Source organism: Sesamum indicum, linkage group LG4 (genome assembly GCF_026168435.1).
Source record: "Sesamum indicum cultivar Baizhima isolate 11 linkage group LG4, ASM2616843v1, whole genome shotgun sequence".
In the NCBI taxonomy this organism is placed as follows: Eukaryota; Viridiplantae; Streptophyta; class Magnoliopsida; order Lamiales; family Pedaliaceae; genus Sesamum; species Sesamum indicum.
Window position 1 is genome coordinate 16,888,637 of NC_142660.1, and position 13,224 is coordinate 16,901,860.

At 32.3% G+C, this 13,224-nt stretch overlaps 1 protein-coding gene and 1 pseudogene across 1 annotated transcript; one reads left to right on the plus strand and one right to left on the minus strand.

Annotated features, from left to right (window-relative positions):
• Positions 1-356: 356 nt before the first annotated feature.
• LOC105161291 (ethylene-response factor C3 pseudogene) lies at positions 357-1,495 on the plus strand (annotated as a pseudogene).
• A 9,112-nt stretch (positions 1,496-10,607) lies between these two features.
• On the minus strand, positions 10,608-12,450 carry PPCK2 (phosphoenolpyruvate carboxylase kinase 2). Its single transcript, XM_011078931.3, has 2 exons — positions 11,520-12,450; positions 10,608-11,217 (listed from the first exon to the last, which is right to left on the minus strand). Exons 1-2 carry the CDS (start codon positions 12,298-12,300, stop codon positions 11,168-11,170), a joined length of 831 nt encoding a protein of 276 aa, XP_011077233.1. The 5' UTR covers positions 12,301-12,450; the 3' UTR covers positions 10,608-11,167.
• Between the last annotated feature and the right edge of the window lie 774 nt (positions 12,451-13,224).

Genomic DNA, 13,224 nt, shown 5'->3' on the forward strand with positions numbered 1-13,224 from the left:
AAATACATCTCATAATATTTGAAGATGTAAAATGTATTTAAATTATATAATTATCATTTTTATTTACCTAGAGACCCTAATTTCAATCATAACCCCTACAGCCTTTAGTGCCAAGTGGACCATCTCACGTACAATGACATCAGCCGCTGATGCCCCCCATACATCCATGCCGCCATGCCGTCAAACTATCCATTGACCCACGTGCAACCCTATTTTTATACGAAAATCGTTCTTTTACAATAATAGTGTAGATAATTATTTAAATAATCGTGTTTCTGTACAGCGTACCCCCCAAGTTCCCGCCTCTATATATACCGTTCGACCAGCTTCAAACAGACAACAGCGCTTTTAGTGTAGTAAGAAGAACAGGAACAAGAACAACAGCACTGATCGAGACGATAATACCTACACTTAGTTTCATGGATTCCCAGTACCTGCCTTTCAATGAAAACGACTCCCAAGAGATGCTTCTGTATGGAGTTCTTGCGGAGGCCGGCGGCGCAGCAGCAAATGGCGGTTGCTCGCCGGAGACCGTGGATGTTCAATGGGAGGAGGAAGAGGAGTCCAACAGGGAAGTGATGTACAGAGGCGTGCGCAGGAGGCCGTGGGGGAAGTACGCGGCGGAGATAAGGGACTCGACGAGGAACAGCGTGAGGGTGTGGCTGGGGACGTTCGACACGGCGGAGGAGGCTGCGTTGGCCTACGACCAGGCGGCGTTTGCCATGCGTGGGACCGCGGCGGTGCTCAACTTCCCGGTGGAGGTGGTGTGGGAGTCGTTGAGGGAGATTGGGTACGGATGCGGTGGTCTGGAGGCGGAGAGCTCGCCTGTGCTGGCATTGAAGAAGAGACACTCCATGCAGAGGAAATCAGCGTCTAGAAAGAAGAAGCAGCAGAAAGAGATGGAGATGGAGTTGGAAAACATGGTGGTTTTGGAGGATTTAGGGTCCGATTATTTGGAGGAATTGCTTACGTTGTCTGAGACCTCTAATCCTTGGTGAAACAAACTCAGTTTTTTTTTTTTTATTCACATTAGAGATCGAATATAAAATATTATGTAGAAAATTTTGAACCCAAATTATTAAATGATTTTCAAAAAATATTCTACTATTTTTTTGATAATAGGACAATTTGAAAAGTGAAGTATGTTGATCAGGAAAATTTTAATCTGTACCTGATTCGATCACACTTAAATTAATCATATAATAAATATAATATATTGTTGTATGATTGAACGTACAATTCAAATAATGCAAAAATAGAACAGAAGAATTCAATAATTAAGTGGGGTTTTAAGTATTTTGTTGGTCAAATGGACCAAAACAATTTGTGATTTGACTTCTTGGAAGTATTATTATCTTGTGGAAAGTTATATGCCACTTGCATTTTAAGAATGTCTGGATGTGGATGGTCCGTTTCTATACTGCTTATAATGTAGTTACATACATATGCTCTCAACCTCCATGGTATCAGAAGAGGAAGCCGCAAAATAACAGAAACAGGCACATACTATCAGGGGAAAGGGGAAATAGGATTTTTTATCTTGTAATTTAAGATTTTGTTATGGAATTTTCATTTTTCATTCCATAATTTGGTCCTATGACACTTTTTCGTTAGATATTTAACGAAAAATGCCATGTGGTATTAAGTGCATGGGATCGACTACTTTTCTCAAATTATTGGATCAAAAGTGATAATTCTATAACATATAGAAGCAAAAGTATAAAAGCTCTAACGACCACGCATTGTTTTAAAATCGGACGGGCCGATTTGACCAGGAACCAACCATCTGTCTGGTCGGGGGTCAAGGTTACAAATTGGGGGCTATCAACCCGATGTAAACCGGTCAAACCTAGTCAAAATCAATTCACCCAGTGCCGGATCCAATCAATTCTGATAATTTTTTTAAAGAATTAATAATATAATAAAACATATATTTCACTAACAAAATATAGTGAAATATAGAAAATGAGAAGCAAATAAATGTCAAAGAAATATATAGCCAAGTGGTTCACGGCTAATTATTCAAATAAAATATCACATATTTATAGTGTAAATAGCTTAAACTTATTTTATGTTTTTCAAATGTGGGATAAATGAGAAAGTGCATAATCTTTGTTTACACTTTTTCAATATGAGACAACGAAAAAATAATTAAATTTGGTTTAAACTTTTTCAATGTGGGACAATAAGTACTTTAACAGTAAATAGGTTTTTTCTTTACTTCATAATCTATTTATTTCTCTTTTTCACCATGCTTCTCCATTCTTTTTTGAATTTTTCTTTAAAAAAATTATATGAAGACAGTGATTGCTAAAATATTTTTATAAATTATATTTATTTAATCAATTCATATATAATGCATTTGGGGGATTTCCAATTTTAAATTTTTGTTATTTTGAATTTTAATTTAATTTGCTTCCTCCAAGGGGTCTGCGACTTTTGTTTGTTAGATTATTATGAATTGTATTCATTTATAAACTATACCATTTTACAAAATATTATTATAAATCGTATTTATGTAATCTATTGGTATGTAATGTTTTATATGTTACACATATATAATAATAATAATCCGAACTAATCGTTTTTTTCAATTCAGTCTGATCAGTCGGACCAATGATCCAATAACTTGACCGATTCGATCCCCTATTCGATTCTAAAAATATTGCTCCCACGTGGTTTTCATTAAAATATTTAACGAAAATACGTTATGGAAAAAGATGAGGTAAATGAAGATAACTCCAAGTGGGCCTCTCATTTTGCAGAGACTTGATGGGCCAACACTAACTTGATCACTTTTTGTAGGCTTCTAAAAATAGCATTGGTATAAAAAACAAGAATATTGGGCTACCAAAGGAGAACAGTCAGCCCACATTATTTCTACCAAAGTCCAAATCTTTTAATTTTTAATACAAACACCCTATGTGTTTTACAATGCCCAAACTGCGAAATGGGCTCACTCAACAAGTGGCTCTGCGCAATGATGACACGCATAAATTGAAAAATGGGCTCACTCAACAAGTGTCCCTGCGCAAGAATGACACGCATAAATCGGAAAATGGACTCACTCAACAAGTGAGCCTGCGCAAGGATGACACGCATAAATCGAGAAATGAGCTTACTCAACAAGTTTGTGATTTTTTCACACTCCAAAGGCGCATTGAAGTATTATCCGTGAACAAGTTTTACGGGGGTATTTTTAGACAAATTAAATTTATGAGCAATTAAATGACACTAGGTGGAAAGTAATATGTTAAATATAAATTTTTATTTATATTTTTTAAATTTTAGTTAAATATATTTTTTAAAGTGAATAGTTAATTAATTGATACTAGCGGCAGAGGCACACATACAATGTGCATGCGTAAAACTTAATATCTATAAAGAAAATAATTTGGAAATTAATAAAATTTTAGTACATAAAATCAAGTGGACGAAATAAAGAAAATATCAAATATTTGTATGTATATCGTCTGAATAAATATGTGATTCGAGATATATAAATCTAAATATTTAGAGAAACACAAATACAAAAATAGATCACAAAAATATACAACTTGTTTTTTTCTTTTGCTTGCAATGGAAGAAAATTTGAGTAGGTTGAGCATTATAATATTAAACTGTGTGAAAATATATAAACATAGATACATTTTCGAAAGAATAATCTGTGTGTGTGTGTTTTTTAAATTGATTCTGTACCATTTGAATATGAGTGTCATTCTTCCCTCTTATATGTTTTCTAATAAAAAGACAATAAAAGGCTAATTGAATTGGCGATTTTTGAAAATCATTCAGCAATAAAAGGAGTGGATCGGTCATGAAACGCACAGTGGAAGGGCGAAAAGAGAAGCGAGTAAACAAACGAGCCTAAATAAATTTCGATCCAACCAAAGAGTGTACCCTTGGTGAATTTCGGGTGTCTGATGTAGTATAAGGATTATAATAAAATAAATATCCACATGTACGACGCTATAGATAATATAAGTGAACAAAAGAAACAAGTATAAATGGATATTACCTTCTTTTGTTTTGTTTCAACCGGCAAAGACTATCTTCGATTTGTTTGCCTTAGACTCCAAACTAAAAGTCCTCTAAAGATGATCCACACCACTTGGAGGGACACAATTTTAATCTCCTTGCTAGAGAAAATTAAAATCCATTTGAAAGAAAATGATCAAAGATGATTATGCTATGAATTAGTGTATTCTCTGATACTAAATCAAAGAGAGCAAAAGAATGAGTGGGAGAGAGAGGGAAATAGGTGTGGTCGAATTGGCTTACTAGTAGGGTTGGTGTGTGAGTTATGGTGTATATGAATATATATATATATATATATATATATATATATTGCTTGTATGGGAGAGTAGAAATGTATCTAGATATATTTCACTCAATGCCACGAGACAAGCTGCGTTCTATATATGGTTGAACTGCACTTTCCAAGTAGGGAGGAGTTTTCCTTGCTTGGAAGTCAACCCTTAGCTGATGGCCTTAATTTAATGGATCGGGCTTCGTATTAATTAAATTAGGACAAGCTTAAAGGTCCAAATGAATTTAATTAAATTCAATTCTATAAAATCTGAACTAAATTAGGCTCTTTGTCATTTAATCCAATTAAAGACGTAAGCCCAAATATCATTTATTAATTAAGACAAGTCCAATTAATTTAATTTTGAGGCCATCCATCTAATGGATCATTCCATGTGTAAATAATTTAATTATTTACATCTTCTAGAATTAATTCCTTTTCCTCCTCAATGACTCTTTAGGTTCACCTTCAGCTAGACTTGAAATAATATCCAACGCACTGATTAATTAAATCTAATTTAATTAGTCGTTCCTTATCAAACATTAATCAACACAGTCAGCTACTATTGGTGGTCGTATAGCAACGGTCTATGGCACTTGAAAATTATGTGAATATCTATGTGATTATTTAGGCTCTCGAATTCTATACGGGTACGATCTTTCCGTCTACCGCCTCCCTACCTTAGTCTAGGACGTGGAATTGAGTGAATGTTCCCATCCTGGATTAGGCATCTATGCTTGATACTTGAGACCATATTATGCACCATTGCTCGACATAAAAAATCATATTCGACTAACCACTGTGGCCACATGTTTAGAAGCATGACCCTTGGTCGCCCCCAAATTGGGCGGTGACGTCGTTCATTGTTGTATGTATAGATGTATATTACATATATTCGATCTTGTTTTTTTTTTTTTTTTTTGTTTAACTTGATGCTATGTACTAAAAATATTATTAATTTTATAAAATTATTTTTTTATAAATATAGAACATTTCACACACGTATTGTGTGTACCTCTATTAGGGGTATTCAATTTGGTTAATCAAATCGATTTGAACTGAACCGAACCCATTTGATAAAAACAGAACTTATTTCGAGTCGGATCAAATTTTTTACCGAATTAATCAAAAATTATAAAAAATATATATAATGTTAATTTAATAATTATTAATTATTTATTATTTAATAATTCTAATTATTAAGTATGTATTAACTATATTTTTTTATTTCTATAAATACATACACTAAGATACTTAATATTTATATATTATTTTTTTATTATATTTATATATATATCCATATTATATATTTTTTATTATATTTATATATATATCCATAATATAATATATATATAAATATATTTTTAAAAAATTCAGTATTTAGCTCGATTCGCTTAACCTGCCTAACAAAATCAAAACCGAACCAAATAATCAAAATTTAAAAGAAAAAATAACCAAAAATCGATGGTTCGATATTCAATACAAATCGAGTTTTTAATTCAATCGATTAATTAAAAATTACACATTCCTAATCTTTATCATGAGTGTACAAATTATAAAATAAATAAATAAATAAAGACGTGTCAAGACGGTTAGTATATTTGAAAACCGATATACAAACAAGTTCAAAGTTGAAAGAAAGAGGCAGTTTAGTCAGTGGTCATGTGAGCTCCAACTTCCCAGTTGAATGATATGTGATGGTACTGATCATCCCCAAGATTCCTTATCTGCATAAGCTTTAAACCCAGACATGGGATCCAGAACCTTCCACCCCATTTGGTCTGTGGATCATGCATGGTGGGACCCATCTCCCCACATGCCTCTGATCTGAAATCCCGACCGGTTTTCTCGCAACCGGCAGTGGACCCGTGTACTACTCTTTCTCCCTTCTCCTGCTCTCACTAGTTTTGCTATTTAAACTCCTCTACCAAACTACCAATTGACTTTTCAACCTTACTTTATTTATATTAATATATTGATTGCTGCGACACGTTATTTCTATGTGTATATAGTAAATAATTATTTAAAATATATTATAAATAAAAATAAAATACATAAATCATACATTATATTAGTTAAAAAAAAGAAAGAAAAAATAATATTTATTAATTAATGTAAATTTTAAAAAGTTGAATGAGTTAATTATTTTATTATGAAGGGTACTTTTGACTTTATAAAAAAATAGTGCTGACACCGCTGTTTGTGAGTGTGAAGAATTTTTTGTTTATTTTAGTATAGATTAGTTGCCGTTGCAATTATGTTAAAAAAAAAACACCATAGTGTGCGATGATAAAAAGAAAATATAAAACGAAATAGATTTGTACTTGTAAATAAATATAGAAAAATAAATATTAGAACAACTATTAATCTTGGTTTTAGTTTTTTTTTTTATTTGCATCCCTTCTAATCAAATTATTTTTGTTCTTAATATATATATATTTAAATATAAAAAACCAAAAAAAATATATAATAATTAATGAATATATAATTTAAATTAAAAATCACAGTACATAAACTAATATACTAAAATTCATTTTGGATTGACTCTAACACCACTTGAACTTTAAATGGTTACTTTATTTAAAAATTTAAATAATTAAATATAAAAATAATTGAATATTGTAATTTCCAAACACTCTCAAAAGTAGATTCCTTTGTTTTGTCCACACTTTGTTAGTACTCTTAACAGTCCATTTGTCTTTGTTTTTGTGGAAAATGTGAAGCGCAATTATTGCATTCACATATCTCCACTATGCATTAATTAGTCCCTGCATGAAAATTAAAGCACTAATTAAAATATAAGGTGAATTACAACGATTTATTTTAAACTTTGACATAATTATAAATATTTTTTTATTATTTAAAAAATTATAAATATTATCCTGACAGAAACTAACGAAATGGACTAATTGTTAGATGGGCGTTAAACCAATGAGGTATTGATAATTTTTTAAATAGCAAGAGAGTATTCGTAATTATGCAAATTTTATAAAAGTTTGCTGTAATTTACTCTTAGAATATGGTTTTTTTTTTGGCAATAAATGATTAAGGTTGAAAAATAGATTATATTATTCGATATTCGATTAATATCGATTAATAAAAGTTTGTTTGAATTTTTTATTTGTTAAATTTAATATATAAAACTTGAATAAGTTTTCTGGGGGATAAGCTTTGGAGCTCAATTCGAACTGAATTTGATTAGTGCAGAGATAATGTACGTATAAATATGTGATCACTCGAGCTCGTTTTGTTTTTTGTTCACTTAAAGTTCGTTTGAATTCGTTCAGATTAATAATCTAACCAAATTTAAAATATAATTTTTTAAGCTCGATAATAATTCAAACAAGATTAAACAATGCATGTTCGGCTTTATTTGAACCATTTACAGCCCTGACGATGATCATCTTTTAATTAAACGTAAGTTGAAAAAGTCATTCTATTTATAGCTTATACTCTTAAATTGCTTAACTTAAACTCATTTAAGTCGAAAGCTATAAATTTCTCCCCTCCAACTTTTGCAATATATTAATAAGCCAACCTATTTTTTTTTTTTTTGACTTTTCACTTTTATTTTCAAATATTGATAACTTTCATCAAATTTAAACTTACAACTCTCTCTAAAAATCCCATGAAAAATCAAAAACTATTGCAGCCCTTCTGGGGTCGTTTACTTCGAGTTATGGGATTAGATTGGTATAGATCAATAATAGATCAAATGTGAAATGAAATAAAATTATCACACTATATACCTTGTTTACTTGTATCGCTAGAATTTCAAATTAAACTAATTTTGTGGTTAATTGCAGTATTTATTCGGAATGAATAAGTGACAATTTATCAATTTTTAAAACTACCCTCTAATTAAAACCCATGACCGTCAAATTTTCAAGAAAAGACGAAGGGGGCTTGTTTGTATAAGTGCAGACTATTTGTAATTTGAGTTTCGAACTCATGCATATAGGTCTCGTGGGATAACATATCTCACTAGACTGAGTGAGATTCATATAATGTCATTTATCAAGTAACAGCCTAAAACATCTATAAGTAAACGAGTAATAAAAATATCTGATCCAACCACTCGAAGTAAACGTAGCCGTATGTATAATAACCAAGCTTGCTTATCAAGATTGAATTAAAGAGCACATGTTTTTTTTTTTCAGGTTCAAAAGTCAGAATCTGTCAGCCAAAAGAGTTGGAAGGAATAAGGGATGGGGGGAATATGAATAAGGGATCAAGAAGCATATTTGACTAAGGGGAAGGCATGTACTAATAATATGCTTGCACCATATTTCTAAAAGGGCAGGTGATGGATGCTTTATTCCCATCCTTCTTTCCCTCCCTCCTTTATGGGGCTCCAGATACTCAAATCTGCATACTATAATAAGAATCTGGAAATCAACACAAATTATATCGACACTTTTTAAAATTAGGCCAAATTATATAAATATTTCTTGTCTTTTATAAAATTACAGTCACAACTCATGAGGGGTGTTCGTGTAATATTTTTCGGGAGGTGTTTGTGTAAGTTCTGCTTTTGAATATTGAGTGTAGTTGTAATTACAACTATAACGTCAAGGGGCGTCGCTGTAATTTTATAAAAAGTAGGGAGTGTTTGTATGTTTTCGTCTGACCTCAGGGAGTGTCAATATTATAATTTACTTAAAACTTAACTCGTATAACAAAAAATAATCATATAGGAAAGGCCCGATTATAATTTTTCGATACTTAAGTCACAATGGCGCAAAGATAGAAGTAGGAAGGTCGTAAGAAAATATAAAACAACAAAAGTTGTACTGGAGGTATGAAGGATTGGTATTAATTAGATAATTTAAAAATAATCGGGTGATCATCATGAGTCCATATACTCGAGTTTCAATTGAGTTAGGACTTGACCAACATGATCGGAATGTACATAGTGCGGAAGTTAGTACTTTTATATGAACTTTCAATATCTTAAGGTAATCCCACATCAAATGTGATAAGGAAGGAGACTTGAATGAGTGCACAACTGGATAGGATAAATTGATCTAATGCTTGAATTTAATTGTTGTAGTGAGACAACAAGGATGGGCGTCACTTCGTACAATAAAGTTTGGGTAGTTCGAATTGGGTACTCAAAATTTAGAGTAGTTATGATCCCGACCCATATTTTGTTGGGTACCCAACTTTCGAGTACTTGAATTTTTTTTTCTTTTTATTTTTTTAAAAAATAATTTAAATAAAAAATTGGAGGCATATTTTGAATTTAGATATCGAATTAGTTCGAATAGGGGAATTTTGCTCGAACACCGACCGAATTTTTTAAATTTGGATATCGAGTTATTTAATACTTAAATACTTTTTAGAAAAACTTGAAAAAAACCTCAAATCCAATCCGATGGAAGCGAAATACAAATGGAAGTAACTGCAGTTGAGTAACAATATTAAGATATGATAGCAGAGCAGCAGTCCTATCAGCACAAGCAACCCCCTGAAAAGTCAACTGGAAATAGTTGCGGATTGCGGGTAAAAGTCATTTTCACAAGCCCAAGTGAAATTTTTCAGAAAATGGGTGTTTCCAATAATATAAAGGGTAAAATACTTATATTATATTATATATATATATGTATATTTAGTTCAAAAAGTTTCTTTTTTTTAATAATTTCATATCTTAAGTTTAATTAAAAAAATTAATTGAAAACTATCTTTTAATTATAATAAAGTAAAATATAATAAGTAAATTAAATAGCCGAATTTTATTAGATTTTAAGGTTCAAAGTTAAGTAATGAATTAGTATAATAACATAATTTTTTTTTATTAATTTGGTTATAAAGTTAATTTGTTAACTATTTATTGTTTTAGATAAAAATAAATAATGACATATCAATATTTTGAATATATTTTCTTTAAAAAATATGATAAGATATATTATTTATTTATTTTTTAAACATATTGAACTTTTGAATAAGCAAATACATTTTGTAGTTTCTTTTGAAAAGCATATATGAGTTGTTGGTTATATTATACTGGTCGTGTATCTACAATATATTTTAGTTTATACTCCACTTTTAATCTAAATTTTTTATTTATTAAAAAGTTTAGCTAGAAATTTAATATGAAAATACTAAAATATATTAAAATTAATATAATTGTCAAGGCATGAGGAGCATTTTTGTCCAATTAAGAATGTAAGTGTTATATTTATTAATTTAGAAGATAAATATTACATCAATAATAATTTAGGGAACATAAAAATAGAAGTTATTTAAATCATCATTTTTTCACTATAGAAACAAAAAAATTTCCAACACACCTTAATATCTTAAATAACAATTTATTTTTTTATACATTTTTGACCACCATAAAAACAGAAATTTCATTACAGCCCAAGTTCCAAAATCTTGGTTTCGATCCCATAACAAAAAGAAAAGAAAAAGAAAATGATAGTGGTATAGCGAGGTCAAAACTTTGGATTACATAAAGGTATGGATGCCGGAAATTAGCACTGAAACAGAGCGCGTCCCTTCACTTCTTGCACAAACCTCGTATTACAGACAGATACAAAACAGCAGAAAGGCTGGGGAATAGGAAGGGTTGGTTTCTAGAAACACCTATTTCACATACCTGCACTCTTCTTATTCTCGCGTATATTTACAGTCTCACTGGAGAGGAGAAAAAGCCCTCTAACCCCAGACGTACTAGAAAGTAGAGAACTCGTTCCCAGATATCAAATCCTGCATCAGATCCTACGATTCAGATGTTGGGACGACAAGTTTTAGAGTAGTCATATCTCCACACCCCTGGTGGAGACTTCTCTTGCTTCTCTGATTCATATTTAGACCATCCTCCTCTGCAGTTGGAGGGCCGTAGTGTTATGTTCAATCTGCCATTGGTGTGGGCTCTCCTCCGTTTATCATCCATGGATGTCCTGAAAATAGCAGGAATTGTTGGTGTCAGGCACAACAAATGACAAAAAGTCTCGATTTCTCGTTCAAATCTTGAACAGTTATACTAAATCAAAACCATTAGCTTGAGGTATTGGAAAGTTTGTAGTAATTGTAAAGGAGATGAGAAGAGAAAACAGGAGCAAGAAAAGGGGGGAGGATAGAAAGGAAAATGAAATTGACAAAAACAGCACCGCCTCAAAAGATGGTAGAAAACATCACGCAGTCAAGGCGCAAATTGGGGATCAAATAATTAGGAAAACATAGGAAGAAATAGAATACTTACGGAGGACCTGTTCAGCGGAAAGCCTCCTAGAGACATCCCTACAGATCATCTTCCTCAGCAGATCTTTTGCTTCCGGCGAAACCGACCGGAAAATCTTGGTAGGAAACCTCAAATTCCCCCGGAGCACAGCCTCAAAAGTCTCGGCCGGGCCATCCCCGTAAAATGGGGGCACTCCGGCGAGCATTATGTAGAGAATCACACCGGCACTCCAGACATCAACTTTCTCATTGTAATCCTTCCCCATCAGAACCTCGGGGGCTACGTAGTACGGCGTCCCCACAACCCCACTCATCTCAGAAACTCCAAACAACTCAGCAGATCCGAAGTCGGCCAGCCTCAACCTCCCTCTGGAATCAAACAAAATATTATCAGGCTTGATATCCCGATGGGCCACCCCCAACCGATGGCAGCAAGCAATCGCCACCATCAATTGCTTGAGAATAGACGCGGCGTCCGTCTCGGAGAAGCGGTCCCCGGACGAGAGGCGGTCGTACAAATCGCCCCCGTCGCAGAGATCAGTGACGAGGTGGAGATAATCGTCGTCCTCGTAGACGCCGTGCAGGTGAAGGATGTTGGGACAGCCGGCGAGGAGGCGCAGAATCTTGGGCTCGGTGTCGAGGCAGCTTCGGTCGGCGGGGTCGGAGGACAGGGAGTGCTTGTGGATGGATTTACAGGCAAAATAATCGTCCGCAAGTGGAGAGTAACAGCGGTGGACGACTCCGAATCGGCCGCGGCCGAGCTCTTCGCACAGTTGGTAATCTGCTTTGAGGCTGTCGAACATTATAGGTATTAGTGGCTTTTGTTGTTTGGTCTGTTACGGGTGTGAGTTAGGGGTATATTTATAGAGAGAGAGGAGAGAGGGGAAGAGGGGGGCATATGTAGGGAATATTCCAATACAAGGTTAGTTTCTATTTATTAGAGAGCGCTCCTTAACAGTTAAAGGCGTGGCATGTTTGAGGTGAAGGCGTGAAGGGAGTCGACGCAAGTCACTACTGGTTTGTGGTATGTATACACTATATATATATATATATATTCAACGTGTGTGTAAAAATATTTAACAAAATAAAAAAAAATTAAATATTTTTTATTAAGTATTTTTCCTGTGGGTGTTTGATTGATTGATTTTTTTTATAATAAAAAATAAGAAAGTGATTTATAAGAATTTATATTTATATTAAAAAACTTTCTGAACTCACAAATGGTAAGTATAATTTATATTTTTATAGTTATATTAAAATAAAAAAAAATTTATACACTCACAAATAATGGTTGGTGATGTTTGCTGCATCAATTATTAAAGATGACAATTATACCTATAATTAGGTAAGTTTAATAATTAATTGTAATTATATTTTTTTTTGTATTACAAAAGTGATTCTAAGCGATTTTAATACCAGTATGCCAATTCTTTTATTGTGGCGATAATATATTAATTTTTTTTATTTTTTTTAAAATATATTTTGTTAGTTTATATATTTTATTCTTTATTTTTAATATATTTTGAAACATAAGAGGTTATTTATTATATGCATGTCGAGATGACATGCCACGATCGCTAGTTAATATAAATATATATATATATATATATATATTTTAGTTGCAAACGACGATTTGTGACTAGACAATTTTTTTTGTTGTCACTTGTTCCATTTCTAATCATATATTGATTATTTTTATTTTTAAAATATGTGATGTATTTATCTGA

Bases quoted from the DNA above. Each gene is read 5' to 3' on its own strand.
- PPCK2 (XM_011078931.3), bottom strand. From the start codon at position 12,300: ATGTTCGACAGCCTCAAAGCAGATTACCAACTGTGCGAAGAGCTCGGC. The intron at 11,218-11,519 runs GTAAGTATTCTA...TGCTATTTTCAG, and splicing joins TTCCGCTGAACAGGTCCTCC to GACATCCATGGATGATAAAC.